Source organism: Odontesthes bonariensis, chromosome 21 (assembly GCF_027942865.1).
Source record: "Odontesthes bonariensis isolate fOdoBon6 chromosome 21, fOdoBon6.hap1, whole genome shotgun sequence".
Lineage (NCBI taxonomy): Eukaryota > Metazoa > Chordata > Actinopteri > Atheriniformes > Atherinopsidae > Odontesthes > Odontesthes bonariensis.
In genome coordinates this window covers 26635848-26660054 of record NC_134526.1, presented here as the reverse complement: position 1 = coordinate 26660054, position 24207 = coordinate 26635848, and the positions used below count along the sequence as shown (strand labels likewise).

The 24207-nt window shown below is 40.6% G+C and overlaps 3 protein-coding genes across 3 annotated transcripts; 2 read left to right on the top strand and 1 right to left on the bottom strand.

The window, feature by feature from the left end:
* The first annotated feature begins 492 nt into the window (after positions 1 to 492).
* On the top strand, positions 493 to 4987 carry eci1 (enoyl-CoA delta isomerase 1). Its single transcript, XM_075453459.1, has 7 exons — positions 493 to 607; positions 1566 to 1691; positions 2393 to 2520; positions 2666 to 2812; positions 2933 to 3054; positions 3162 to 3340; positions 4261 to 4987. The coding sequence occupies exons 1-7, from the start codon at positions 565 to 567 to the stop codon at positions 4425 to 4427; spliced, it is 912 nt and encodes a 303-aa protein (XP_075309574.1). The 5' UTR covers positions 493 to 564; the 3' UTR covers positions 4428 to 4987.
* A 194-nt stretch (positions 4988 to 5181) lies between these two features.
* Positions 5182 to 12457, bottom strand: dnase1 (deoxyribonuclease I). Its single transcript, XM_075453460.1, has 8 exons — positions 12314 to 12457; positions 10417 to 10505; positions 10171 to 10251; positions 7460 to 7575; positions 7091 to 7203; positions 6846 to 7000; positions 6668 to 6761; positions 5182 to 5298 (listed from the first exon to the last, which is right to left on the bottom strand). Exons 1-8 carry the CDS (start codon positions 12449 to 12451, stop codon positions 5233 to 5235), a joined length of 852 nt encoding a protein of 283 aa, XP_075309575.1. The 5' UTR covers positions 12452 to 12457; the 3' UTR covers positions 5182 to 5232.
* Positions 12458 to 19011: 6554 nt separating this feature from the next.
* naa60 (N-alpha-acetyltransferase 60, NatF catalytic subunit) lies at positions 19012 to 23339 on the top strand. The gene is made up of 7 exons (XM_075454123.1): positions 19012 to 19223; positions 20616 to 20731; positions 20933 to 21062; positions 21851 to 21947; positions 22661 to 22895; positions 22983 to 23148; positions 23248 to 23339. Exons 2-6 carry the CDS (start codon positions 20622 to 20624, stop codon positions 23137 to 23139), a joined length of 729 nt encoding a protein of 242 aa, XP_075310238.1. The 5' UTR covers positions 19012 to 19223; positions 20616 to 20621; the 3' UTR covers positions 23140 to 23148; positions 23248 to 23339.
* The last annotated feature ends 868 nt before the right edge of the window (positions 23340 to 24207 follow it).

Genomic DNA, 24207 nt, shown 5'->3' with positions numbered 1-24207 from the left:
AGTATGAGTATGTATGGTTGTTTGTGTCTGCTTCTACAACGTGACAGACTCGTAATGGGGGTGAGGTGGGTTGAGTCTCGCAACCCCCAACCCACCTCACCCCCATGATCTTCAATTCAATTCTGTATTAAGGTATGTCTAAGGTAAATTTTTCATTCTGTAAAGGGTCAGTGATTCATAACCAAGTGTAGTGCAAAGGAAGGGTAAAAAATTCAAATAATGAGTATCAACTATGAACTGCTTTCTACAGCAGAACATCAGTAATTGCATTGTGTAAACATGAAATATAGCCTACAGAGTGTGAAATAACTTCAGTCAAATTTAACTGTGAGAACTATTGTATGGCATAAAATTCTGAAAGGTTTAATCGACAGGACAGACTAATATATGGGAGGAACCGAAAAAAATGGTAGAGGCTTAAGATTTTTTAAGCCCAATTCAGACAGAAGAAGGCGCTGTTACTACCGAACAGGATGCGAAGCGCCCAAAAACTCGATGAAGAAGAAGAAGAACTGAAAACAGGCGAAGAAGAAAGTTGCAGCAGCTCCCTTCAACAATACAAAAATGGCATTGAGAGCTGCTTTAAAGACCAAGTGCGGCTTATCAGGTATGACAGGCTGACAGAAAAGGTACATTTATGAGATGCCGTTTGACTTTAGAGAATTAGCCATTAGCTTGTGGCTGTGCTAGGTGCGTAAGACAGAAACTAGAGCAAAGGTCACAGCACATTGGCTGCCACATAAACCTATCTGTCAGTAAGTTGTTCTAACTCAGTTATAAAGTATTATTGCAGGGTGACACCTGACGTTGTGGCTCATTAGTTGTAAATAACGACATGCTAATTGTAAATTAATAAATAAATAAATTCTGGTTAGTTAGATTTTCATTTAAATGGACGTGCGACAAAGATATGATATAACCTCGCTTTATTTTTATATATTTTGTTGTCGACTATATTTTCATTTACACGATGCACACACATTTAGAAGTTGTGAGACAGCTACACCTTTTAATGGAAGATTTTATTTAGCCTTGTGCCTGCGTCTCGTCATGTTTAAATCACTTTTAAGACTTGATCTTCTTTCCCAGGCACTAGATGCACAAGATGTTTCAGTCAAATATTTATTTGGTTCTTGTGAAACTTGGTCTCCTTTTCCCAGGCATAAGATGTTTCTAATCAAACATTTCTGTATTTCATTGTTCATTCTGTGTTGCGTACTCCACAAGGCCGTCCGGCTCATCAAGAGATAAGAAGAAGTTGGCATGCATAGTCTGATACATAGACCTTTTTCCCTTCTCCTGTGTTCGGGTATAATATGACATGCACTGAAACTGTAGGTCAGAGCTACACTCTGACACAGGTGCCCTGTGTTGAAGTCTTTCTCTCTATTGCACAAGAGCTATTCAATAAAGTGCTTTTCACCTTAACAGTGCTTGGATAATCATTGTTCATTTTTCCACCACAGCGTCATATCAGGAAGCTCCGTGACGAGTGTGTTTTTTGATTAAACGTGCACTGTTTCTGGAAAGACACTAACACAGCGTGTGGTTGTGTTTCTTTAAAGGTCTTCTTTCCCAGCTGTCCTCCTGCAGCAGCCATGGCAGAGTCTGTGTGTCTCCCGTCCTCATAGCTCAGTGGAGGAACAACTCCACCTTGCCCAAGATCAAGGTGGATCTTGACCAAAGCACAGGTGATCATTATTACCTTACCCAAACCCCTTCTTCTGCAGTTTTTAAGGGTATTTACCAACCCTCCAGTAATAAATGCTAAATGGACTGTACTTGTATAGTGCTTTTCTAGTCCAGCTGACCACTCAAAGGGCTTTAACACTACATGCCACGTTCACCCATTTAGTCACATGCTCACATAGCATGTCTTTGTCTTAAACAGTGCTTTCTTCTAAGCATTCACACACAGTCATACACCAATGGATGCGTCAGTAGGCAACATGGGGTTTGGTGTCTTTCCCATGGACACTTGGGCCTGGGGCAGGCGACTGCTCTTCATCCTAAGCTACATTTGCAGGGCTTCACTCTGGTTTTTTTTTTTGTTTAAAATTGGGTCTCTGACTGTTGTTCTCAAACTTTTCCAACAACTAATGGACCATTAGTTCATCATTAGACCATCAGGTCTCACCCAAACCTGGTGCTGTAGTTGGTTATGTAGCAGTGAACTCAATGGGCACATTTGAATGTGCTGTTCTTCAATATAGTATGAGAGTAACCCAAAATTTATGCGCAGACATGAAGAAACTGTTGATGATAAGGTGATACCGTTACTATCTTGCTGGCAAAGGGGATAGATAGTGGAGATGTCGGATTGTCTTGCTGAATTTATCCTTGTTGTGGGCATCAGAGTGTTGAAACTGAAACTCAGCCGCTCTATCTGCAGGTGTGGCGGTGATGCGCATGCAGAGTCCTCCGGTCAACAGCCTCAGTTTAGATTTCCTCACAGAGCTCTGCATCAATGTGGAGAAGCTGGAGATGGATAAAGGCTGCCGGGGCCTCATCATCACCTCGGTACGCTACAAGTTTACTCTTCAAAGCAGTCTTTTTGCATTGAATTACAGCACATTAAAAATTACGCGATTTCACATTGTGTTTATTTACATATGTATCAGTTGTTAAGCCAGGGTGTGTGACTGTTTTGCTTGCTTCAATCCAGAACCAGCCCAAGGTGTTCTCAGCGGGGCTGGATATTTTAGAGATGTACGGCAAGAGTCCAGAGCGCTGCGGGGAGTTCTGGAAGGCCGTGCAGGAGATGTGGCTGAAAATCTACAACTCCAACATGGTCACTATAGCAGCAATCAATGTACGTATGGAACAACTTCACCCCCAATGTCCTACAAAACGTAGAAATCGAAGAAAGGGAGCAACGCAATAAGCACTTGAAACCAAATACCATGTGCATCCCTCTTATTTCCTTCCACAGGGTTCCAGCCCCGCAGGCGGCTGTCTGCTGGCTTTGACATGTGACTACAGGATCATGGCAGATAACCCCCGTTACTCGATTGGTCTGAATGAGACACAGCTCGGCATCGTAGCGCCTTTCTGGTAAGGAATTATGACAGCGGTAATGCGCCAAGTACGTAAAAAAAACTCTTGTGTTAGTCATGCAGAGTGTCTCTGTAGTAAATATCTGTCTCTGGGGCCCTCTGCAGGTTTAAGGACACTATGATCAACACAGTGGGCCACCGACACACCGAGATGGCACTGGAGTTGGGGCTGCTCTACAACCCTACGGAGGCCCTGAAGATAGGACTGGTGGACCAGCTAGTACCTGAAGACCAAGTCCTCACCACAGCCACACAGACCATGAGCAAGTGGTTGACTATTCCAGGTACAACCTTATACATACAGGACCTCATATTTCTCACAGATATGTCACAGAACTGACCTGTCACGGTTTTATTCTTTTTACCTCGGGGGGGCTTTACCTTTATTACCGTTTTTCATTGTCATCTGATGGTTGTATTGTGTTGTTATGTTGTGGGCTTCTCTTGTATTTAGGAGTTTTGTAGTCCTCAAGTTGGACCACAATTAAGGGGTTTTAAGTCTTAAAAGCCTCACTTGGAAAATTGTAATGGGAGTGGCTGACTGACAGTCCAAAGATGCTGTTGCTATGAGATGCTCTTTGAACTGCGGTTTCCTGCTGCAGATCACAGCTGTGTAGCTTTCAAATGTTGACAGAGGGAGTTTTACCTCCACAACAAACCCCAACAGCAAAGGCTGCATTACAGTTTTTGTGCTTTTTCTGTTAAGATTTAAGAGGTGGAGGTTCAGCGGGTCGTTGTTTCTGAACTTTGGAGGAAGATCTGTAAATATACTCCCAACAGTTAACAGAAGACTTGAATGTATATTTTGAAGGGTTTCTGTTGCCCACCTACACGCGTGCTTTGATTTTGATTTCCAAACCTTCTTGAGGAAAAAAAAAGAAAAAAATCTTTTTGACCAGATGGAGCAGTTTATATTTTTATTTGTTCACTACTTGTGGTGAGGCTACTCAGACAATGACTGGGAATATTATACAGAGTGGAGCTGTGTGAAGTGTTTGTTGACCTCCAGTGTTATAAGTTATCACCTTTTCTTCCCGATAAAGAAGTGACATCACGTTGAATTTGTTTACGGATGCAACAAAGTTTAAAGAAAGACGCTCCCCTGTTTACTAAAACTTTTCACCAGAAGTTGATCGGATGTAAAGAACTCCCCAGAACTAACCTTTTAGTCTTTGAGCTGACTGTTCATCTGTTCACTTTGCAGAGCACGCCAGACAGATCACCAAGTCCATGATGAGGAAGCCAACGATAGACAAACTAACGTCCAACAGAGATGTTGACATCCAACACTTTGTCAACTTCATCACCAAAGACTCCATCCAGAAGTCACTGCGCATGTATCTGGAGATGCTTAAAAGGAAGAAGGCCTAAAGGGGGAAACGTGAACACGCATGTACTAACACCGCAGAGGCTCTCTGACACCGTCAGTGCCTCGAGATGATTGAAATCCTAGTGCTAAAATCATTGAATGCAGACCTTGGCTCCTCATCTTCAAGTGTGTTCAAATATTGAAGAACCAGGAGTCCTATAACTGAGCCAACTGCAGCGGTCAAACAAACATTTAGGCTAGAAATACAGTGATTTAATGAAGTGTAGCATGTTTCTGTTCAACATTCACACCTCATTTACTAAAAAGATGATATCAAGAAATCACTTTTCAAACTTTCCACTTGTTCTGAGGAAAATGATTATTTGAAATGACTGTATGATGGGTCAACCTGCTCCATTACTTCCCTAATGGGCTGTTCTAATCACAGATGAGCCTTTTATGCTGTAAGTGCCTGCCTTTTCTGTATTTTTAAGAACCATAACTAATGGAACCCGCGGTGGCCCACAGTAGCAAAGCCTTTGTCATCTCTGTTATGTCTTCACAAAGTTCTGTCGGCTTTTTTTTTTCGTGTGAAATTTCCTGAATAAACAGTTGGATTTAGCATTTTGAGCTGATACCACTTTCATTTAAAACGGTCACAAAACTGGTGTTATTGTGTGCGTGCAGCTTCAGTTTTGATTCCCCATCAATGAACATGAGTTTGTGCTGCACAAAACATGGCAACTGTGTCCTTTTCAAAGAAGACTGTGATTTCATCATTTGTGCTGTTATGCAATCAATTTATTTTCACTTTTGATTAATGGAATAATAGTAGATTAGAGTCTCCCGCCTCGTGGGAGTCATGATTCAAGCTGCAGGAGCCGAACCAGTCAGCTTCACCTCCACAGGGAAATGGTCGCTAACAGCCAGTGCCTGAAAGAGACAAAACACGCATTGTTTCATTGTTGGACAGTTTGTCATCATAGACTGCTCCAGTTTCCATTGTAGAACAGACCACGGGTGTTTTATGCTGCAGTAATGGTGATGTACAGCTCCCGTTGTCTGGAAGAGATCGGAAAGTTTTCTAAAATGAAATAAAAACCTAATTATAATCTTTTTTCTTTTTTTTTTTTAAATCTATTTTCCCCCTTAAAAAACACATACAAAGGAAATGATTTTCCATGTCCCTAATGACCAAATTTGCCGTATTACATGATAAACAAATCTTAAATTTATTCCCAGCAATACATTAAATGAAGGGAAAGAGGCAAAAGAAGACAAAGGCTTATTGGACATACATGTAACAGCCTTGTTGAAGATTATACTGCTGACAGGTAAGAGTATCAGGATTGGGACTATCTACCTAGGGCAGAGGGTTGAATAGCTTTTTTCCTTATTATTGTTGTTATATCATTTATTCATTCATTTATTTGTTTTTGCTTAATAAGATTCTGAATCAAATTAATGCCCTATGGTTTCACAGTGGCAGCCATGATTGGAGCTGTTCAGTGGTCACTTTGTTGAAAACCTAAGGAAAGGAGCTTCAGTGCTTTACTATCAGCATTACCATTACTATCAACTATTAGCAAAGGAAACCCCGGATCATCTTTTATGAAAGGGAAAAGAAAGAAGAAGTCCATCCCACTCACGCACACACAGGGCTTCATTATTTTTGCTACACTCTTGCTTATTGGGATTCATGTTAGTTAAAATGAGGAGAGGAGGATGAGTGTGAGCAGCCTGTGACAATATGTTTCCCTTTTTGTGGCTTTTTCTTTCCAATTTTGAATGGCCACTCTTGCTGATGTTGTACTATATTATATCTTATTAGGATAAGATCGTTCTTGGTTCTACACATTGTGCCAAATTTCATCAAAGAACCATCAGTAAGTTCCAACAAAGGTTTCTCAATGCAAGATTGTAAGAAACTTTTGTCTCTCAGCGTCTGCAGGGCATGATGTTGCAAAAAGATTCAGGGAGTCTGAGTGTGTAAGGGACGAGGATGGAAACCACTGATAGATGCAAAGGAACTTTGAGCCTTCAGGCAATACTGCATGAGAAACTGTCATGCCACCATGAGCGGCTCCGGAGTATCATGGAAAGCCATTTAAATTCCGTATTTCTTTCTATTTTCTAAGATTAGTTATTCAATAAAAGCACTGAAAATCATTTTTATTTGGACTCGTGTCTGTTAAACAAATATTCAAATACACAAACAAATTACTAATCAAAGTTTTTGTTGCATTTTAGAAAGCTGCCCAAGTTTTCTGGGTTGAAAATGAAAATATTGTTTTTTTTTTACCAGACTGTGGCTGAGACTCATGTCCTCCATGAAGTCATAAACCTTCGCACTGCCGTGCGCCACTCCCTTCATCATGTCAGTCGTGGCCACAATCCTGCAAATACAGGAGGATGAGTGGAGCTGAGCGTGAGCGCGCACGAGCAGCAGTCTGTGTGTGTGTGTGTGTGTGTGTGTCTACCTGTCATAAGGGCAGTTAGTGTGAGACACCGTGGTGTCGGCCTGATCTGGAATCAGCCAGTGGAAACTTTTGTCCGTGAAGAGCCGGATCTGTTCCCATTTGGAGTCCAAGATGTAGTTACAGCCTGCGTTGAAGTCGCCCAACAGCACAATGTCCTGGGCAGAGAGGAAAAGGTGGTTCAACCAGGTTCATCACTTTTTTCTTTGAATTTCACTAGATATTTTTACTTGAAAACGTATATTCACATTGGTTTTCCAGCGATTGCGGACGTCAATCACCACATCATACAGAGCATCACATTCCACCAATGCAAAATCTGGAGAGGTGTGCTGGGGGATCAGAGTAAAGTTCTTCACAGCTGTAAAAACAGCAGTGAGGGAGGATTAAAGGCTTTCAAACGTAGCAGGATACCCATAGACCTAAACACCTGTCATAAATGCTGATGATGCAACTTCGTGTTTAAAAAAATTAAAGATCTAAAGTTTTGTGAAAGGGCATTGGTCCAAGCATACACCAAGCATACTTCATGACCTCGCTAAGTGTTTTAGATAAGATTTTTTATCACAGTCATGTGGTGGTTTTAACAGCTGTCCCATTTTTCCACAGCATTTTACCAGTATATTTGGAGGAGAACATGACTACAAATGGCTCCCTGCTGAAGCTGTCCGTTCCACAGGTCTCACAGCCGTCTTCATAGGTGTAGTTTTTAACCACAGACACCTTTTGCTCCCTGCAGAGGAAAAACAAGAGTGAGCCACGTCTGTTATGCTGTGCTGTCCAAATTCCTAACAATGTGTAGTGAATACCGTGGACACATTCAGTCTGGCTCTGCTGTTTCAGCCGAACAGGGTTATTGTTTCTAAAATGAACTCTCCTGACACATAGACCCGTCACAGCATTACATTAATTTATCAAGTATTTAAAAAGTTAAGGCCACAAGAGGGCAGGTTGGCTAAGATATTTGAAGCATTCGGGTGTTTGCTGAGGAGGAAAGGGTATCAGCAATGATCTCAGAGAAGCAATTGTTGCTGCCCATCAATCTGGAAGGGTCTTAAGGTCATTTCCTAACTAAACTGAGTCCATCATTTGACACTGAAAGAGATTATTCACATTAGGAAATCTTTCCAGCCATTTGCAAACTTTCCCAGGAGTGGGCGTCCCGCCAAGTTCACCCCAAGGTCAGACCGCGCAATGCTCAGGGAAACTGCAAATAACCCAAAAGCTACGTCTCAGACTCTACAGGCCTCAGTTAGCAAGTTAGATGTTAAAGTTCATGAGAGTAAAATTAGAAAAAAAACCATGTGAGCGACAGAAAACGATTACTTCAAGTTATTCGTGCTGGTGGTTCTAAAACCCCTGACCAAAAATGATTGAACCTCGACACAGTTGGGGGATGTTCATTCTGAGAAAGAAAACACAGATACTTTGTTCAATGGCTGAACATTCTCGTTTTGTAAAGCGTCTCTCAAAAAATGACATTTTTTTAGTATTTTTTTATTTTTTATTTTTTATGATTTAGAGGAAAATATTATGGAATCATGAAACCCCTTAGTATCTCCAGTCTCTTATGTCAGTGAAAAACAATATATCATATAAAAACAAAATATTGTTTCAATATCCACCATAAGATTCCGACTGTTTGCTGGCCTGTCACTGAGTTGGAGGGACATGGAAGAAAAGCTGAAGAAAACTTTGAATGCTCTTTGGTCTGTGTCAAGATGCACTATCAGCTGTAAAATGAGCTCTTCATCACTAATTCTCCTTTTGATTGGTGAAACAAGAAAAGTGTCACTGCAGAGGTAAATGCTGCCATCTTCCCTGGTCCTTCACCTGACATCAATTCCATATCACCCGTGATTGTTGAAATGTGCTTATTTTCTTCGGGCACTCATCTTTATATGTTTTTTTGCAACTGAACCACATTAAAGTCCCAGCATCATCTCCTTGTTTGATGCAGATTGGTGACTCCACCACTTTCATCCGATCATCCGCAGTCCATGACTGCTTCTCTTTATCCCACTGTGACCTTGTTTTCTTCTGTTTAGGTGTTAGTGATGGTTCACGTTTGGCTTTTCTAGATGGAAATCCCATTTCCTTCTGCCGGTTTCTTACAGTTAGCTCACAAACATCTACGCCTGTTTCTACCCATTAGTTTTTCATTTTTGTCGTGCATCTTCAGTCTTTCTTAAGGCATATTTTCTGTCCTGACGCTTTGACGTTTTCCCTGGCCGACCTGTATGTTTCCCTTTTACAACCCTCCCATTTTGTTTGTACTTGCTCCAAATTTTAGACACAGCTGACTGAGAACAACTAACATCTTTAGCTTTATGATCCTCTCCATTGTTTCCAATGACAGCTCTCTTGGTGGGGCCATGTTTGCTGTCTATCAGCGAATTTCAAAAGCTCATTAAGCTCTGTAAGGCACTCTTTTGACTGCAAAGTATTGAATAAACATCCTCTAAGTGTGTTGATTCCATCATTTTTGTCAGTGGTTCTTCAAGCTATTGAATCATGGGGTGGACTTAATTTTTCCACACACTGCTGCCGCAATTTAGTTCCAGTTAAATCAATAACAACGTGGTGTAATATGTCACACGCTGTTGATCATCTGAGTATCTTTTTTTTTTAATTATGTAAATAAAACCTGAATCATTATTATTATATATATTTTTTTAACTCCTTGAATAAAACTTTCAAATTAAAAGAACCCTCTTTTAATACTTTCTTCCTCAATTGACTGTGTAAACACTTAACGAAAATACACTGAAACACATTTACCATATGGTCTCATCATGGATAAACAGTGTTGACTCATAATACAACTGTTGTGGAACCCTAATGCATACAACAGACACTTGTGAGAACTCCATGCAGGCATAAAATGGAGGTGCACAGGAGCCAATATTGAGCAGCAACATGTAAAGCTACATCTGTTATTTTCCATCCATCCATCTATCCATCCATTTTCTATACCCGCTGAATCCGTCGGTCGGGTCGCGGGTGGCTGGAGCCTATCCCAGCAGTCATCGGGCGAGAGGCGGGGTACACCCTGGACAGCCAGTCCATCACAGGGCCACACAGAGACAAACGAGACAAACAACCACACACGCTCACACTCACTCCTAAGGACAAATTTTTAGAGACACTAATTAACCTAACATGCATGTTTTTGGACAGTGGGAGGAAGCCGGAGTACCCGGAGAGAACCCACGCATACACTGTGAGAACATGCAAACTCCACACAGGAAGGCCCCCAGCCGGTTATCTGTTATTTTCATTTTAGTTCATTTTAATTCCACCTTTGTAATATCTTTGATTTTTTTACCTGTAGAGAAAGAGATATCTTTCCTTGTAAGTGCTGCGACCCAGAGGCTCACTGACGATGTACCCAAACTGAGGAGAACATCTGGGAACACACACACAAACACACAGATGGACAAAAAGCATGATTCTGTTTGTCATGTAAATTTACGTATTATCCCTCTCTCTCTCTGTACCAACCCAGACAAAAAGTCCATCTGATTTGGCTTTTATTGTGTATGCTCTATGTAAGGCGTGTGGTTAGTCTAACTTGTTGACGTGATCCATGAGTTTTTTGGTTGCTGACAGATCGCTGTCTTTGACCTCCTGGATTAGAATGATGTCATAGCGGTGAACAATCTGTAAAATACACCAAAAACACAAGTCAGTGCACTGACATCACATTCCTTTTGATGTTTATCTGAGTCATAGCAATTGCTCGTTCATTATTGCTCTACGTATTAGGGGGTATTTCACTGCATTTAAGCATTCATTTTAGTTTATTGATACTGGAAATTACTACTGAGACTGAAGCCCTCATTGTAGGCTTGGAAATATTCCGCTTTGAAGTTGCATGGCATTGAGTGGTTTAGGAATCACTGCTCAGAGACACAGAGGACTGGATTCAATCAAATACCTGGAAATCAGGATCAGGATACAGATGTCAAATTGACAAAAGGCTGGGTTCTGCAAAGACCAATTCCAAGTTAAAATGCAAAAAAGGTGGAATAGAGTCTCCGGTATCATTGTGTTACAGCAGCTCTCCTTTTGATGGCCATTTCATAATCATTTGGGAATACATTACACTATTTGTTGTTGTTTTTCAGAGGAATCTATCCCCATTCTTGCTAAATACAAGATTTCAGCTGCTCAACAGTCAGTGGTCATCTTAATCTGATTCTCCGCTTCACATTTTCAACAGATCTGGACTACCGGCGGGCCAGTCAAGCACACACACTCTGAGTCTGGGAAGCCATGATGTTAGAAGTTGTGCAGAAAGATGTCCGGTATTGTTCTGCTGAAATAACCACAGAGCCTCTGGACAAAGACGTCACCTTGAGGATCTCGAGTCCAGAGAACTCTGGTGATTTCACACAGAGTTGACATGTGGCTTCTTGTTTTTGCATAATACAGTTTTAGGTTACATTTCTGGATGCAGCAGAGATGTGTTGAGTGAAATAGTTTTCTAAGGAACTCCTGAGACTCTTTGGCCTGATCATAGTGGCATAGCATTTTCTCATGCAGTGCCATCTGGGGGCTCGAAGGTCATGCACATCCAACAGAGGATCTTATGCAGTGACACAATATTTTTCTCTGTAGATGCTGAAATATGAAAGTACTTTGGTATCTCGTGTAGAGTAATCGTTTAATTCAATTATCTATCTATTTATTTATTCATTCATTTATTTTTTTACTGACTGATAATTGATTCTCTGAAAGAGTTTCATAAAAAGTGAGGAGCCACGGTCCATCCTGGCTTGGAAAGAGAAAAACTGTGTTCGGATTGACTTGCTCACCCATTCACTCACTATATGGAGGACTCACTGGGCCTAGGGGTAGCCAACTGCTCACACATTTCTGATACTGCTCAAATGGAGATGCAGTGTTATACGCATTAAATTCGCATTAACAACCATTAGCAGGATAAATGCACACCAAATCTGAGGTAATGGACTGCACAAGCGGGCTAGTTTTGGTTAGGAATAAGGATGTGCATTTCAAGTGAAAACAAGTGCAGGTCACGCTTTTCACAGTGCTTGTTTATTTTGCTGTCATGTTCTTTTGTGATGCACCACTATGATTAATCATCCGCAAAATGTGTCATACGTCATCATACAAAAAAAAAAGAATAGAAGAAGCCAAATAATCAACCGCAAACTCAACCTTAAACTGTTTGGAAATTGGTAAATGGATATTGAACATTCACTGATATTAAGTGGCAAATACACGTGGAACTATTACTGCTTGATTCTTTTGAAGGTTTAATTTCAGAAATGAACACATAACTGCGGGTTAACTTTTTAGGCCCCTTTTGAGGTCTGTTAACTGCAGGGTTTTAGTCTCATTTCACTCTTTTAAAAATAAATTAAGTGTTTTATCTTAACAAAGTTTTTCAGAATTCAAGATTTCAAAAAAAAAAAGGGGGAAAGTGCAGTGGAATTGCCGACCGTGCTGATGATGTCCATCAGAGTTGTGTTGGAGGCTTTCTTGTCCCCGAACGACTTGATGTTGAAGGCTCCCAGCAGCAGAGTAGCAGACAGGTGCAGCAGGCCCACAAGGAGCCCCACAGTGCACACCACACGCATCCTGGGCCAAAGAAGTCAAACCTAAACAGAGAAATCTTTATACTTATCATGTCAAACATGGAGAGTCACTACTGATTTGCCACTGTTTTTCAAAAAAAAAATCTTCTGGCCAAAGTTAAAAAGGCATGTCAGGTTTTCATGTCACTGTGTGTTTAAACTGATTCATAAAAGCTAACCACTTTTCCTTTGTCACTGCACATCGTTGGGTTATACAGTCCACTGCTAGAACCTTGATAAACCACACCTTGCCCATTATAAACCTGCTGATTGTTCCCTGTTAATACAATACAGACTCTTGGTCAGTATGTACATGTCTCTTGTTATGTCAATAGCTAATGGAAAGGCCCCAGAGTCAATAGGCTTTGCTCAAGTTCTGCAAGGATTACATGCTCTTAAAAGTGCAGTCGTGTGATCAGGCCGGGAACCCTGAAAGCCTATCGTGACTTAAGCCTTAGTGTGGGAATGGGAGATGGAAAGAACAGCTGCTCCACTGGAAATGTGACAATATTTGTTCTAGGCAGCTTATTTAACTTTATGTCTCAAACATTTGACCCCCCCAAAACAAAAGCTGATACAATATGGAAACTGCAAATAAAGTAAAAAACACCATTTATTATGTATTTACTTATACTTTTATGTTATTGTAGAGAAAATGAACTCGTATGTGTGAGAAAATAATTGAAAAGCTTAAAAACAATCTTCCTGACAGAAAGATGGGAGTGGATTTTCATATTTTCCCTCCTACAGTCCATAGTGTCATTAAACAGTTAAAGGAATCTGGAGGAATTTCAGTGCATAAAGGGCAAGGGCACTGCATCAATAACCATCATTCAAAAGTTTATATCACCCCATGAACATGTTATTTTTCTGGGAAACCTTTTGTCAAGTTGCACAGCACGTAGTTACATTCACAAATGGAACTTAAAACCTTACTGTGCAAAAAAAGAAGCCTTATGTTAACCTTGTCCAGAGACAGACTTCTCTGAGTTCTGAAAGCTTCTGGGATGAACCATCACACAGTGAAAAGTGTATTGTGGTCAAACCAGTCCGTATTTAAGATCTATGGTGGAAGAAATGGACCAAAGACCTAAAAGGAGCAACCAGACTGTTAACATCAACCAGGCCATAAGCCATGCTCTGTGATGGTATGCGGTTGTATCAGTGCTCTTGGCAAAGCCCTTTGACACGTCTGTGATGGCAGCATGAATGCAGAGAAGTTCACTTCTCTTTTTTAAAGCAACATGTGCTGCCTTAAAGACCACATCTTCTCCAGGGACGTCAACGTATTTTTTCAACAAGACCACATTCTGCACACATTAAAAAGGCTTGGTTGGGGGCGGTCAGTGGCGTTAAGCAGCCGCCCCATTTACAGAGGCTACAGTCCTCGCTGCAGCTGGCCCCAGTTCGAGTCCCGCACCAAGCAGCCCCTTGCTGCATGTCTTCCCCCTCTCTCTGCCCCCTGCTTCCTGTTTCTCTCCAACTGTCCTATAATTAAAGGCATGAAAAGCCCCAAAAAATATATATATAAAAAAAAAAAAAGGCTTGGTTGAGTAACAAGAGGACCTCACCTCTCCCCAAAAGAGAATGTGTGGATGACTTTTTAGAACGGAAAATGTGACAACAACCCTTTACTATTGCACACCTTGATACGTGTTTGCTGAAAGGACTTAACAAAAAAAAACACCAGAAACTCTTCATCGCTTAGTATCTTCAGTGCCAGAATGTTTTTTAAGTGTTATGAGAAGTAACTGCAACCTCACAAAGTGGTGAAAACTTTGCTGTCCCACCTTTTTGATCATGTGTTTCAGGCCTGAAATACAAAAATGGATGTACAATGAATGAATACTGTAACATCATGTGAAAAAAAAATTTGTTCATTCCATCTTCATCAAATAAAAGTCTAGATAAATGTATGAGCCGCTGCTTTCTTTTTCACTTTTTCCAGACTTCAACAAACTTTTCTTTTATTTGAGGCTTCATTTTTAATGGTGGTGCTTATCGCAGAGGCTTCATTGCGTTGCCTGTAAAATATTACTCCAGTAGGAAAATATGTCATCCTGGGACCCTGGTCACTCAATGGTGTTGGTGTGGAATTGACTCTCGGACAGAGGTTGTCAAATATGGAAAGTGAAACAGCAGTGACGGTGCAGTAACCTGCACACACTGTCGCCATGATTTAGTTTGTCAGTTACTATCATATAAAATCCCATGGAAACAGAAAAAAACTTGTTTCAGTTGAGAAAATTGCAGTCACTGTATTCTGTTCCCATTAATAATTGTTATTCTAAACAGCATACTGGCTTTTATAGCATTAACTGAAGTATTGTGCATTTAAGTAACGACAAGTTTTTGTTGTCAAAAGGAATAAAAAGTCAATACCTGTTTTTTTGTGATGGGAAGGAGAGATCCTGTTGTAGACGCAGTCTTTCTTGTGTCAATCCCCGAGGCTTTAATGCTGATTCTGAGCCGAGTCACTGATAGTGTCTCCTTTGGGTTTGTTTTTTTTTTCTACCTGCAGGTGCATGTGACAACAGCATGCTGGGGAGGAGCGAGTAGAGGAGGTGTAATGTGAAAGCATGAGTTTTTTTTTAGTTTTTTTTTTACATGTTCAGCTCTTCGGTTGAAGAGGCACAGAGAATCGCTTTGATAACATTGCCATCTCAGAATAATTCCCTGCTTATCATTGGAATCCATCATTTAGGCCCCGAGTCAGATTAATTCTTTAAAAATTACTTGACGGGAGGCATATTTTTCCTGTTGCGATAGTAAAATTATAACAATACAAAATAAAACTATATTAGCAGATGATATGAAAGGGAAATTAAGGGGGAAAAAAACGGGGATTTGACATACGACTTTAATAGGTAATAAGATGTGGCAGACACCTTAACAGCCAGTCACTAATGAGCATATTTGTGACATTATGAAAAGGATACTTACTCTTAATTAGATTTTGCATCTGCAAATTCTGACTATAGAGTTGCCAAATTTACAAGGATTACAAGGTTTTTATGTAGGTTAACAGCACCTATAAAAGTATGTAATAAATTGAATTAATTCTAAATATTTGCAGTAATTTACTGAATTAGACAAATGTGATGTATTTACTGATACTGTTATTGGATATAACTGTGTATGAAAAGAAATGTGATGATTAGAGAAACTGAAATGGCTTAAAGAGAACATATTTCACTGAGGTTGTGGAATAGTTTAATGTAAGTTATGTGAACAAAGAACCAGCTGAATATTTCATGTTTAGTGTTTACATAGCTTTTATTTTGTGTAAAATAAATAAGACTCAGAGACATTCTGGAGGAAAACAGAGACGCACCGTGTCTTCATTACTCCGCTCTTCACCTGCTTTTACAGGTAACATATTTGCCATCGCGGTCCCCATCCTTGGGACCCGTAACACTAGTACTTGCAGCTGTGTCAGTGTAACCTTGGCTCAAAAACGCTCAACTATACCCAAGGAGCGATTACACAACAATTTGCATTATAACTGAATTGTTTTTGCCTCAGTGGTCAGAGCAGCTCTGTACCTTGTACTGTGTTGGTCTCTCTTGCAAGATATTATTAAAAGCATCTTATCTCCTCAGAAAATAACCGACTGTGTGCCTTGCTAAAATTTCCACCACATCACCATGGGAGGGGAACATTGTGCCAAACATTATCCAGTGTAGCAAGAAAAGTATCGGCGAGAGCAATGCCTGAGCTCTTCGATTTATCTTTATCTTTCTTAGACATTGATCGAGTGGTAACACATAAAAGGAACACATCCGGGAAGTTTTGTTAAATTCAATTAAATTCAGTTCAGTTTATTTAAATAGCGACAAATTACAACAAATGTCATCTCAAGACACTTAAATAATACAGTCCAATTCAAGCCAATTGGAGTTTAATTCATTGTAATCATAATCCAATGAAATCAAATTAATTAATTTCAAAATAATCCAATTCATTCATATAGAGCCAATTCAAAAATAATATCCTAGCTAAGGAATCCAACAGATTGCACCAAAACATCTCTTCAGTCCAATCTCTCGTCCTGAGCATTCCTGAGGCAACTGTGGAGAGAAACGACTCCCTTTTAACAGGAAGAAACCTCTGGCAGAACAAGATTCAGGAAGGGTGACCATCCGCCTCGACCAGCTGGGGTTTGAGAAGATAGAAAGAGAGGGGATTACAAACACCGTAACACCATTCAAAGGATTCCGGTTGAAACAGGGAAACAATAATGTCACCTGTACATAATATCATTTAAAAAAATAAACATGGGGAAAAAAGAGAGTAAAGTGAGGAAAGGTGTGACCGATGAGGCCCCCCAGCAGTCTAGGCCTGTAGCAGCTTAACTATGGGACGTTTCAGGATCACCTGAGCCATCCAACTATAAAATTTATCAAAAAGGAAAGTTTTACGCCTAGTCTTAAAAGTGGAAAGGGTGTCTGCTTCCCGGACATTTACTGGCAGCTTATTTCACAAGAGAGGGGCCTGATAACTGAAGGCTCTGCCTCCCATTCTACTTTTAGAAACTCTGGGAACCTCAAGTAAACCTGCAGTTTGGGAGCGAAGTGCTCTGTTAGATGTATCTGTAGATACATTGTGTCACTGCATCGAACAGATCAGTGTGTGGATGCAAAACAATTTCCTCCAGCTAAACTCAGACAAAACTGAAATCATTGTCTGTGGCCCACAGAAACAAAGAGAAAGTGTTATCAGTCACCTTGAGACTCTCTCTCTAAAACCTAATTATCAAGTTAGAAATCTCGGGGTAATATTGGACTCAGACCTGAACTTTAACAGCCACATTAAATCAGTAACATCAGCAGCTTTTTACCATCTAAAAAACATTGCCAGAATCAAAGGAATAGTGTCTAAACCAGACTTAGAGAGACTGATCCATGCGTTTGTCTCCAGCAGGTTAGACTACTGTAACGCCCTGCTCACTGGGCTCTCTAAACAGGCTGTAAGACAGCTGCAGTACATCCAGAACGCTGCTGCTCGAGTCCTGACTAGAACCAGGAAATACGACCATATTAGTCCAGTGCTCAGGTCTCTGCACTGGCTTCCTGTCGCTCAGAGAAGTTACTTTAAAACAGCTCTGCTTGTGTACAAGTCTCTTCATGGTCAAGCGCCAAAAAACATCTCTGACATGTTACAGCCATATGAACCAACTCGGACTCTGAGAACCTCAGGGAGGGGTCTCCTGCTGGTGCCCAGAGTCAGGACTAAACAAGGTGAGGCTGCGTTTCAGTTTTATGCTCCTAAAATCTGGAACAGTCTTCCAGAAGATGTGAGACAGGCCTCAACTCTGACAATGTTTAGATCCAGGCTGAAAACAGTTCTGTTTAGCAGTGCATGTGACACCTGAAAGTATTTTATCTGCACTCTTCACTTTTAAATTAATGAATTAATGATTTTATTGCCTTCTTGTGATTTTATGTAGCTGTGAAGCACTTTGAATTGCCTTGTGTATGAATTGTGCTCTGTTAGGAAAATATCTTATAATGAGATCTTTATGATATGATGGAGCTCGGTCATTAAGAGCTTTATATGTGAGGAGAATAATCTTAAATTCTATTCTGAATTTAACAGGGAGCCAATGAAGAGAAGCTAAAACTGGAGAAATATGATCTCTCCTGTTAGTTCTCATCAGAACTCTGGCTGCAGCATTTTGGATCAACTGAAGGCTTTTCAGAGAATATGTGGGACAGCCCATAAATAAAGAATTACAGTAGTCCAATCTTGAAGTAACAAATGCATGGACTAGTTTTTCTGGATGTTCTTTAATGGTTCCTGTTTTGTAACCTTTTGGGAACCTTCAGGAAACATTCCTGAAGGTCAAAGGCATTGTAATCTTAAGGGGAACATTTCCTAGATATCCCCTAAGAGTTAGAGGTTTTGTAATCTTTAGGGAACTTTTAAGAAATGTTCCATTGGGTTTTTTCCAAAAGTTAAATGCATTGTATCCTGTAGAGGAACATTTTCTTCAAGGGTTACTGTTTAGTAAACTTTGGAACATTTCCTGTGGTTAACTGTATTCTAATTTTTAGAGGAACGTTCCTTGAAGGTTTACAAGCTTTTAATCTGGGCTGCACAGTAGTGTGGTGGTTAGCACTGGGTTCTGGATTCAATTCCCAGTGTGGAGTGTCCATGTTCACCCTGTATATGTGTCCAAAAACAGGCATTTCAGGTTAATTGGTAACTCTAAATTGTCCCTAGGAGTGAGTGTGCGTGTCTTGGTCCTGTGTCCTGTGACGGACTGGTGACCATAAAGTGGGTATAGAAAATGGATTGAAGCTTTTAACCTTTCAGTAACTAAAGGTTACTGTTATCTCGGTGCTTGCAGCTTACTGTCAAGATGTTCACATTATTTGAGCTGATCTTTCCTTGTGAAAAGGTATGCCCTTTAGGTTGGAATTAGTAGTTTAGTTGGAGAGGCATTTTGCTCTTGTGAACCGTTCACTGCCAGTGAGTGTCAGTATAGCGCTGAAATATTTGTGGCCGAACGTCTTACAAGTCCAAGAAGAAGAAGTCTCCAGAGTGACGTCATACGTGTAGCCGCTACAAACAGGAAGAAAACATCCAGCTGTTATCGGAAAGGTGATTAGTGTAGCAGGCTGTGTTGCTCTGGTACAGTAATGAAACGGCTTTGAGAGTCGGAAATACACCGGTGGGTTATCATGCTGTGTCCGATGTAGCGACAGTATCTACTGATACCAAAGGAAAATATTCCTGTTCGACTTTCCTTCGGACTGAGTGTTTAAACAAGGTACGTTAGCTCAGCACCCGAGCATTAGCCCGTGTTAGCTAAGGCTAACCTGCATGCTAATTAGCAGAAAGCTATTGTGAGATAGTAATGAGAAATAAAACTTGGAACTATTTACTACGTTTTGTTATATTGCCATGGGGTTGTTTTAGTGTCACGTTGCTACAGTAATCTGAGCTGCGGTTAAACCTGCACATATATCAGACATGTCGTTTCAAGAAAAAGTTGTTGGGTCTGTAACTGACATTTATGTCAACGTTCGATGGAAATTTTAAATACAAGGGTTGGGTTTGTAAGACAGAACACACTGTTTGAGCCCGCACAAGCGGTAACTACAGACCTGTGATACTGTCACGTTGCTGCTTTGCCTTTATATTTTTCTTTGTGTGATTTAATGATTTCATTCCAAATCAAAACGAATTAACCATCAGTTTATCACCATTTTCAGGGTTCTGTGATTTAACCTGTATCAATAAAAATAAAGATGTGTATATGTTGAGTGTATCAAGCTGTGCCTGCTTTATAATGTCAGTAACGGGCTTGTTGCCACCACTTTTATGTCTGTTTATGCCTGTGTTGGATCATGGTGTTATGCACACGCAGGCCTCCTCACAGTGCTCTTATGTATTTTACACCATCTGTCACTGGGCACTGAGGAGTATTACTAATTCGGATTCCCTTATTTACCCATTGCCTGATATGTGCTAGAATTGGATGGTCCTTGTCTTCGCTTGGTTTGCCATCTCTTTCACGTTTTTATTAACAAGGCTTTTTGTTCAAGGCTTCCGTCATATCTGCTGACATCCATAAAACATCCATAAAAGGAAATGGAAGCTGCCTTCCACTCACTTGCAGCACTTATTGCTGCTTTTATGAAATTTGCAAACCATTGCATTCTGTTTTTAATTTACATTGTATCCCTACGTTATTTATCCTTATTTTTTTGTTGTATTTTTCAACTCAACCCAAATGAGATGTGTTACAAATCTTTCATTTTTTTAATATACACGCAGTACAATACTTTTTTTATGCTTAAATCTAAGTAAGTTGGGAAAATGTGCTGCATTGATATGTTTTTCCCCCCTCACAGTAACATAAGTCACATTTCCCCTTTCAAACATACACTCATCCTTCCAACACTTCTTTTTCTAAACCTGCAGTGCTTTTCTTTATCACTTACACACACTCATACTCCAGCTTTTAGTTCTCTGTACCTTTCCCTGTCTGATTAGTGCTTCACTTCCTGACCCACAGCCACACACACACACATAGACAGTGTGGTTTAGTCACCTCCATCCCACACGTTAGGTGTCAATTTATTATTTTTTTATTATTATTTTTTCACAATGACCCAAACTGACCAATGATCTCTGGGCTCTGTGTCGGTTCCTGCAGGTGTGAATGAGTGACGTGGCGCCTCTCACAGCTCTCAGTGAAGTCCAGCTCCGCTTCCTTTGCCACGATGACATAGAGAATGTCAAGCAGCTCTGTGCTGATTGGTTCCCCATCGAGTAAGATATCACACTCTCCTTGTTGTTGTCGGGCATTTCTACGCAGAACTTGTAAAAGAACTGTTTCCCGCATGTCTGTTTACTCCTAAAACATTTTGCATCGACAGTGTGTGAGTGTGTGACTTCTCAGGAGTTGAGTAGTGGTTTGAGTGTAGTTAAGAAATCTTGAATCACGATTGTTATTCTGACGTTTCCCTTCAGGTACCCAGACTCATGGTATCAAGACATTACCTCCAACAAGAAATTCTTCTCCCTCGCTGCCACCTTCAGAGGGGGCATCGTGGGAATGATTGTGGCCGAGATCAAAGGCCGGACCAAAGTACACAAAGAGGTATGATGTTCAGTTGTGCAAAAAAACACGAGGCCGACATGAATTCTTGGAGCTTGTTCTCTCTGATAAGGGTGTCGCTGAGCGTGTGGGTTGTAGCTGCCAGCTCGAAATGTCAGAAGTAGATCACCGACTTGGTGAGGTCTGTTTTTAGGGTGTTAATTAGACAAACCAGAGGCCCCTGACTGAGGTAGACTCATTAGCCTGAAATGCGATGTATGGGAGAACAGGATGAGGAAGATGCTGACTGAAGGAGAGCTGTGACCTAGTTGCACAGAACTGTAAAAAATTCATGAATTTGAGATATGTTCTTCTTTTTAAAATGAGGTTGGACCACTAGTTCTTAGCTTGAATATGTCTGAATTGTAAAGTCTAAAACTTTGGACTGTCATCATATATGAGGCCTGACACTAAAATCGGTCGCACTTTTACATCTATGAAATACATTTCTCTGGATCTGAAATCTGCCTCTCTCACTTTAGGGCTACAGTTTTTATAAGCTGGTGACTCAGTAATTTCTCTTTGAAAGAGGATTTGCATTTTGGAATTTGCCTTCTCTGTGGGTACTTTGCTTAAGCAAAGATGAAGAGAGTCGGACAGGAAGGACTTTCAGCTTGAGCACGAATTACAAAGCTGAAAGACACTTTTGAGAGAAATCAATACAAAATCAGTTAGTGTTTTTTTTTGGTATGTTAACAAATGGCAGAATGGTTAATTCTATGCTCATTGAGAATTACGCGTGTTGATCTGCCGTTGTCTTTCCGTTTTTGTGTTTCAATGTGTGTTTTAAGGATGGAGACATCCTGGCGTCCAGCTTTCCTGTGGACACACAGGTAGCCTACATCCTCAGCCTGGGAGTGGTCAAAGAGTTCAGGAAACATGGCATAGGTACTGCTCTCTCTCTCGCACACACACACACACACACACACACACACTGTTGTCTTTTTTTTTCTTTTCTTTTTTTTTTACTGTTAGCTAATCCTCTTTAATTTCTAGTCTTTGAGAAAAAAAAATAGATGAGATTTCATTTGACTGAAATTTGAAGCACACTGGTTCAAAGGCAGCCTATGTTGTCTCAGTGTTTTGACAAAAATCAAGCTTTTAACATTCTTAGTATGTTCTTAAGATTATTTACATCACAAGACAAATCACGAACAAAATCAGCTATTAAAACTGTGGCTTAGGACTTCTGCTTTGAGTCTGCACAGCATCACCTACAGTCTCAGAAAGATGAGGTCAGATAACCCGAATGTTTTATGTAAAAGAACCAGTCGAGACTACCCGCAAGGAGTGGCTGTGCAGCTAATTGGCATGTGCTTTAATGAAACGATGAAATGAGATCGGTTAGATGAATCTTTTTTTTTTTTTTTTTTTTTTGGCAAAAATTTTAAAATTCACAATTTTAAGAAACTTAACTGAGTTTCTAAGGTATTCCGTACTGTTGGAGGCAACTTTTATATTTTTCTTTGTAATTCCAAATGTTACCCGTTGTAAATTCCTGTCTTTTTGCTGCCAGTAGAAGGTGCAACATCTCTGTAACGTCATTCCTTTCATCCTCTGACTGCTCTCTTCACCCTCTTTCTCTCCTTCCAACCATTCAGGCTCCCTACTGCTGGACAGTCTGAAGGAGCACATCTCGACGACAGCCCAGGACCACTGTAAGGCCATCTACCTACACGTCCTCACCACCAACAACACTGCCATCCACTTCTATGAGAACAGGGACTTCAGGCAGCACCACTACCTGCCCTACTACTACTCCATACGCGGCGTCCTCAAAGATGGATTCACATATGTGCTCTACATTAATGGGGGTCATCCACCCTGGACAATATTATATCCTTTTGTAAAAGCAGCTTATGCCACTTATTTTCTTAAATGTCAACGTAGGACTTTCACGTTTTCTTTAACCTCCTGCTTCACTGACTATATCCAGCACATCGGCTCAACTCTGGCCAGCCTGAGGCCCTGCTCCATCCCTCAGAGGCTATACCGCCAGGCCCAGTCCCTGCTGCGCTCTCTGCTCCCCTGGTCCAACATCGCCTCCAAGACGGGCATACAGTACAGCAGAACCATGTGACGCAACATAGTGAGTGAAACCCATGACACGAAGTGTTTTGCAGTCCCTAGTAGATATCGGATTTTTTATTTTTTTTATATAATTCTGTTTCATTTTTCTATCTTTCAGGCACTCAACATTTCCGATCCCTGTCAGTCTTCCCCTGTACAGACCAAGATGTTCACGTGCACTCACAACATTCTCAGTCTCGTATGGTCCCCCCTCTCCCACCCTGTCTGTGAAAAAGGACTCGGGTTCAGCCTGCGTTTGATCGTTCACTTCTCCAGAACACCCATCTGTACTCACCGATATACAGGGTTGTTGCATTGCAACATCATCAAAACTGTAGTGTATTTATACTTACGTGTGGTGTGATCACAGAAAACCACATGATTTTTCTAGGTCTTCATTTCCTCCACTTTCTCAGATACGTATTTAAGCTCTTATCGCGTAATTACCCTTCCTGTGACCTGTGTTCACCCAGTCATTTCTACAGCCGAGACGTGTCGCACTCGCTTTCAGGCCACGCAGCCGAGCCGAGCACTCGGTTCAGATTTGTCCACCCACACTCAAAAAAGGCAAGCACAGATTGTAGTTTTGGTGTGAAAGGGTAACACACACACCAGGAGCTGTACAGAGACTTAAGGTTCAACCCTGCCTTTCTTTGTCTCCCATCCTGTCATCCACTGTCAGAGATTATGTATACTATTTGTATATTATATATACTAAGCTAATATATACATTTAACTCAATATGTACGTCTATTCTATGCTGTCAGTAGGCTTAGTTGGAGAGTAACCCATCCTGTTCTTTTTTTTTTTTTTAAAGCATTTACTGAATCGAGAGTCAGTTCAGTTTAGTAGGAAACACTAAAGAGCAGGTGAAATGGCCTGAGATGAGTTGATAAGTTAGAAAATGAGTCTAAACCGAAATATACACAGGAAACTTTGACACAGAATGTAGATGGATTATTTATTCAGTTGCAGGTGTAAATTTTCTTTTAAGCACTCGTAAAATTGGCATTATATGTCTGTTAAATGAAACTCCGTAAGTACAGGACTTATGACCAGCACTACATAGGAATGCAGT

Excerpts from the sequence above, each read along its gene's own strand:
- eci1 (XM_075453459.1), top strand. The coding sequence starts at position 565 with ATGGCATTGAGAGCTGCTTTAAAGACCAAGTGCGGCTTATCAG. Across the intron at positions 1,692-2,392 it reads GGATCTTGACCAAAGCACAG|GTGTGGCGGTGATGCGCATG; the intron begins GTGATCATTATT and ends CTCTATCTGCAG. Across the intron at positions 2,521-2,665 it reads GGGGCCTCATCATCACCTCG|AACCAGCCCAAGGTGTTCTC; the intron begins GTACGCTACAAG and ends GCTTCAATCCAG.
- dnase1 (XM_075453460.1), bottom strand. The coding sequence starts at position 12,451 with ATGCGTGTGGTGTGCACTGTGGGGCTCCTTGTGGGCCTGCTGCACCTG. Across the intron at positions 7,576-10,170 it reads AGATATCTCTTTCTCTACAG|GGAGCAAAAGGTGTCTGTGG; the intron begins GTAAAAAAATCA and ends TTTCCTCTGCAG. Across the intron at positions 6,762-6,845 it reads ACTAACTGCCCTTATGACAG|GATTGTGGCCACGACTGACA; the intron begins GTAGACACACAC and ends CTGTATTTGCAG.
- naa60 (XM_075454123.1), top strand. The coding sequence starts at position 20,622 with ATGAGTGACGTGGCGCCTCTCACAGCTCTCAGTGAAGTCCAGCTCCGC. Across the intron at positions 21,063-21,850 it reads GGACCAAAGTACACAAAGAG|GATGGAGACATCCTGGCGTC; the intron begins GTATGATGTTCA and ends GTGTGTTTTAAG. Across the intron at positions 22,896-22,982 it reads CATCCACCCTGGACAATATT|TGACTATATCCAGCACATCG; the intron begins ATATCCTTTTGT and ends CTCCTGCTTCAC.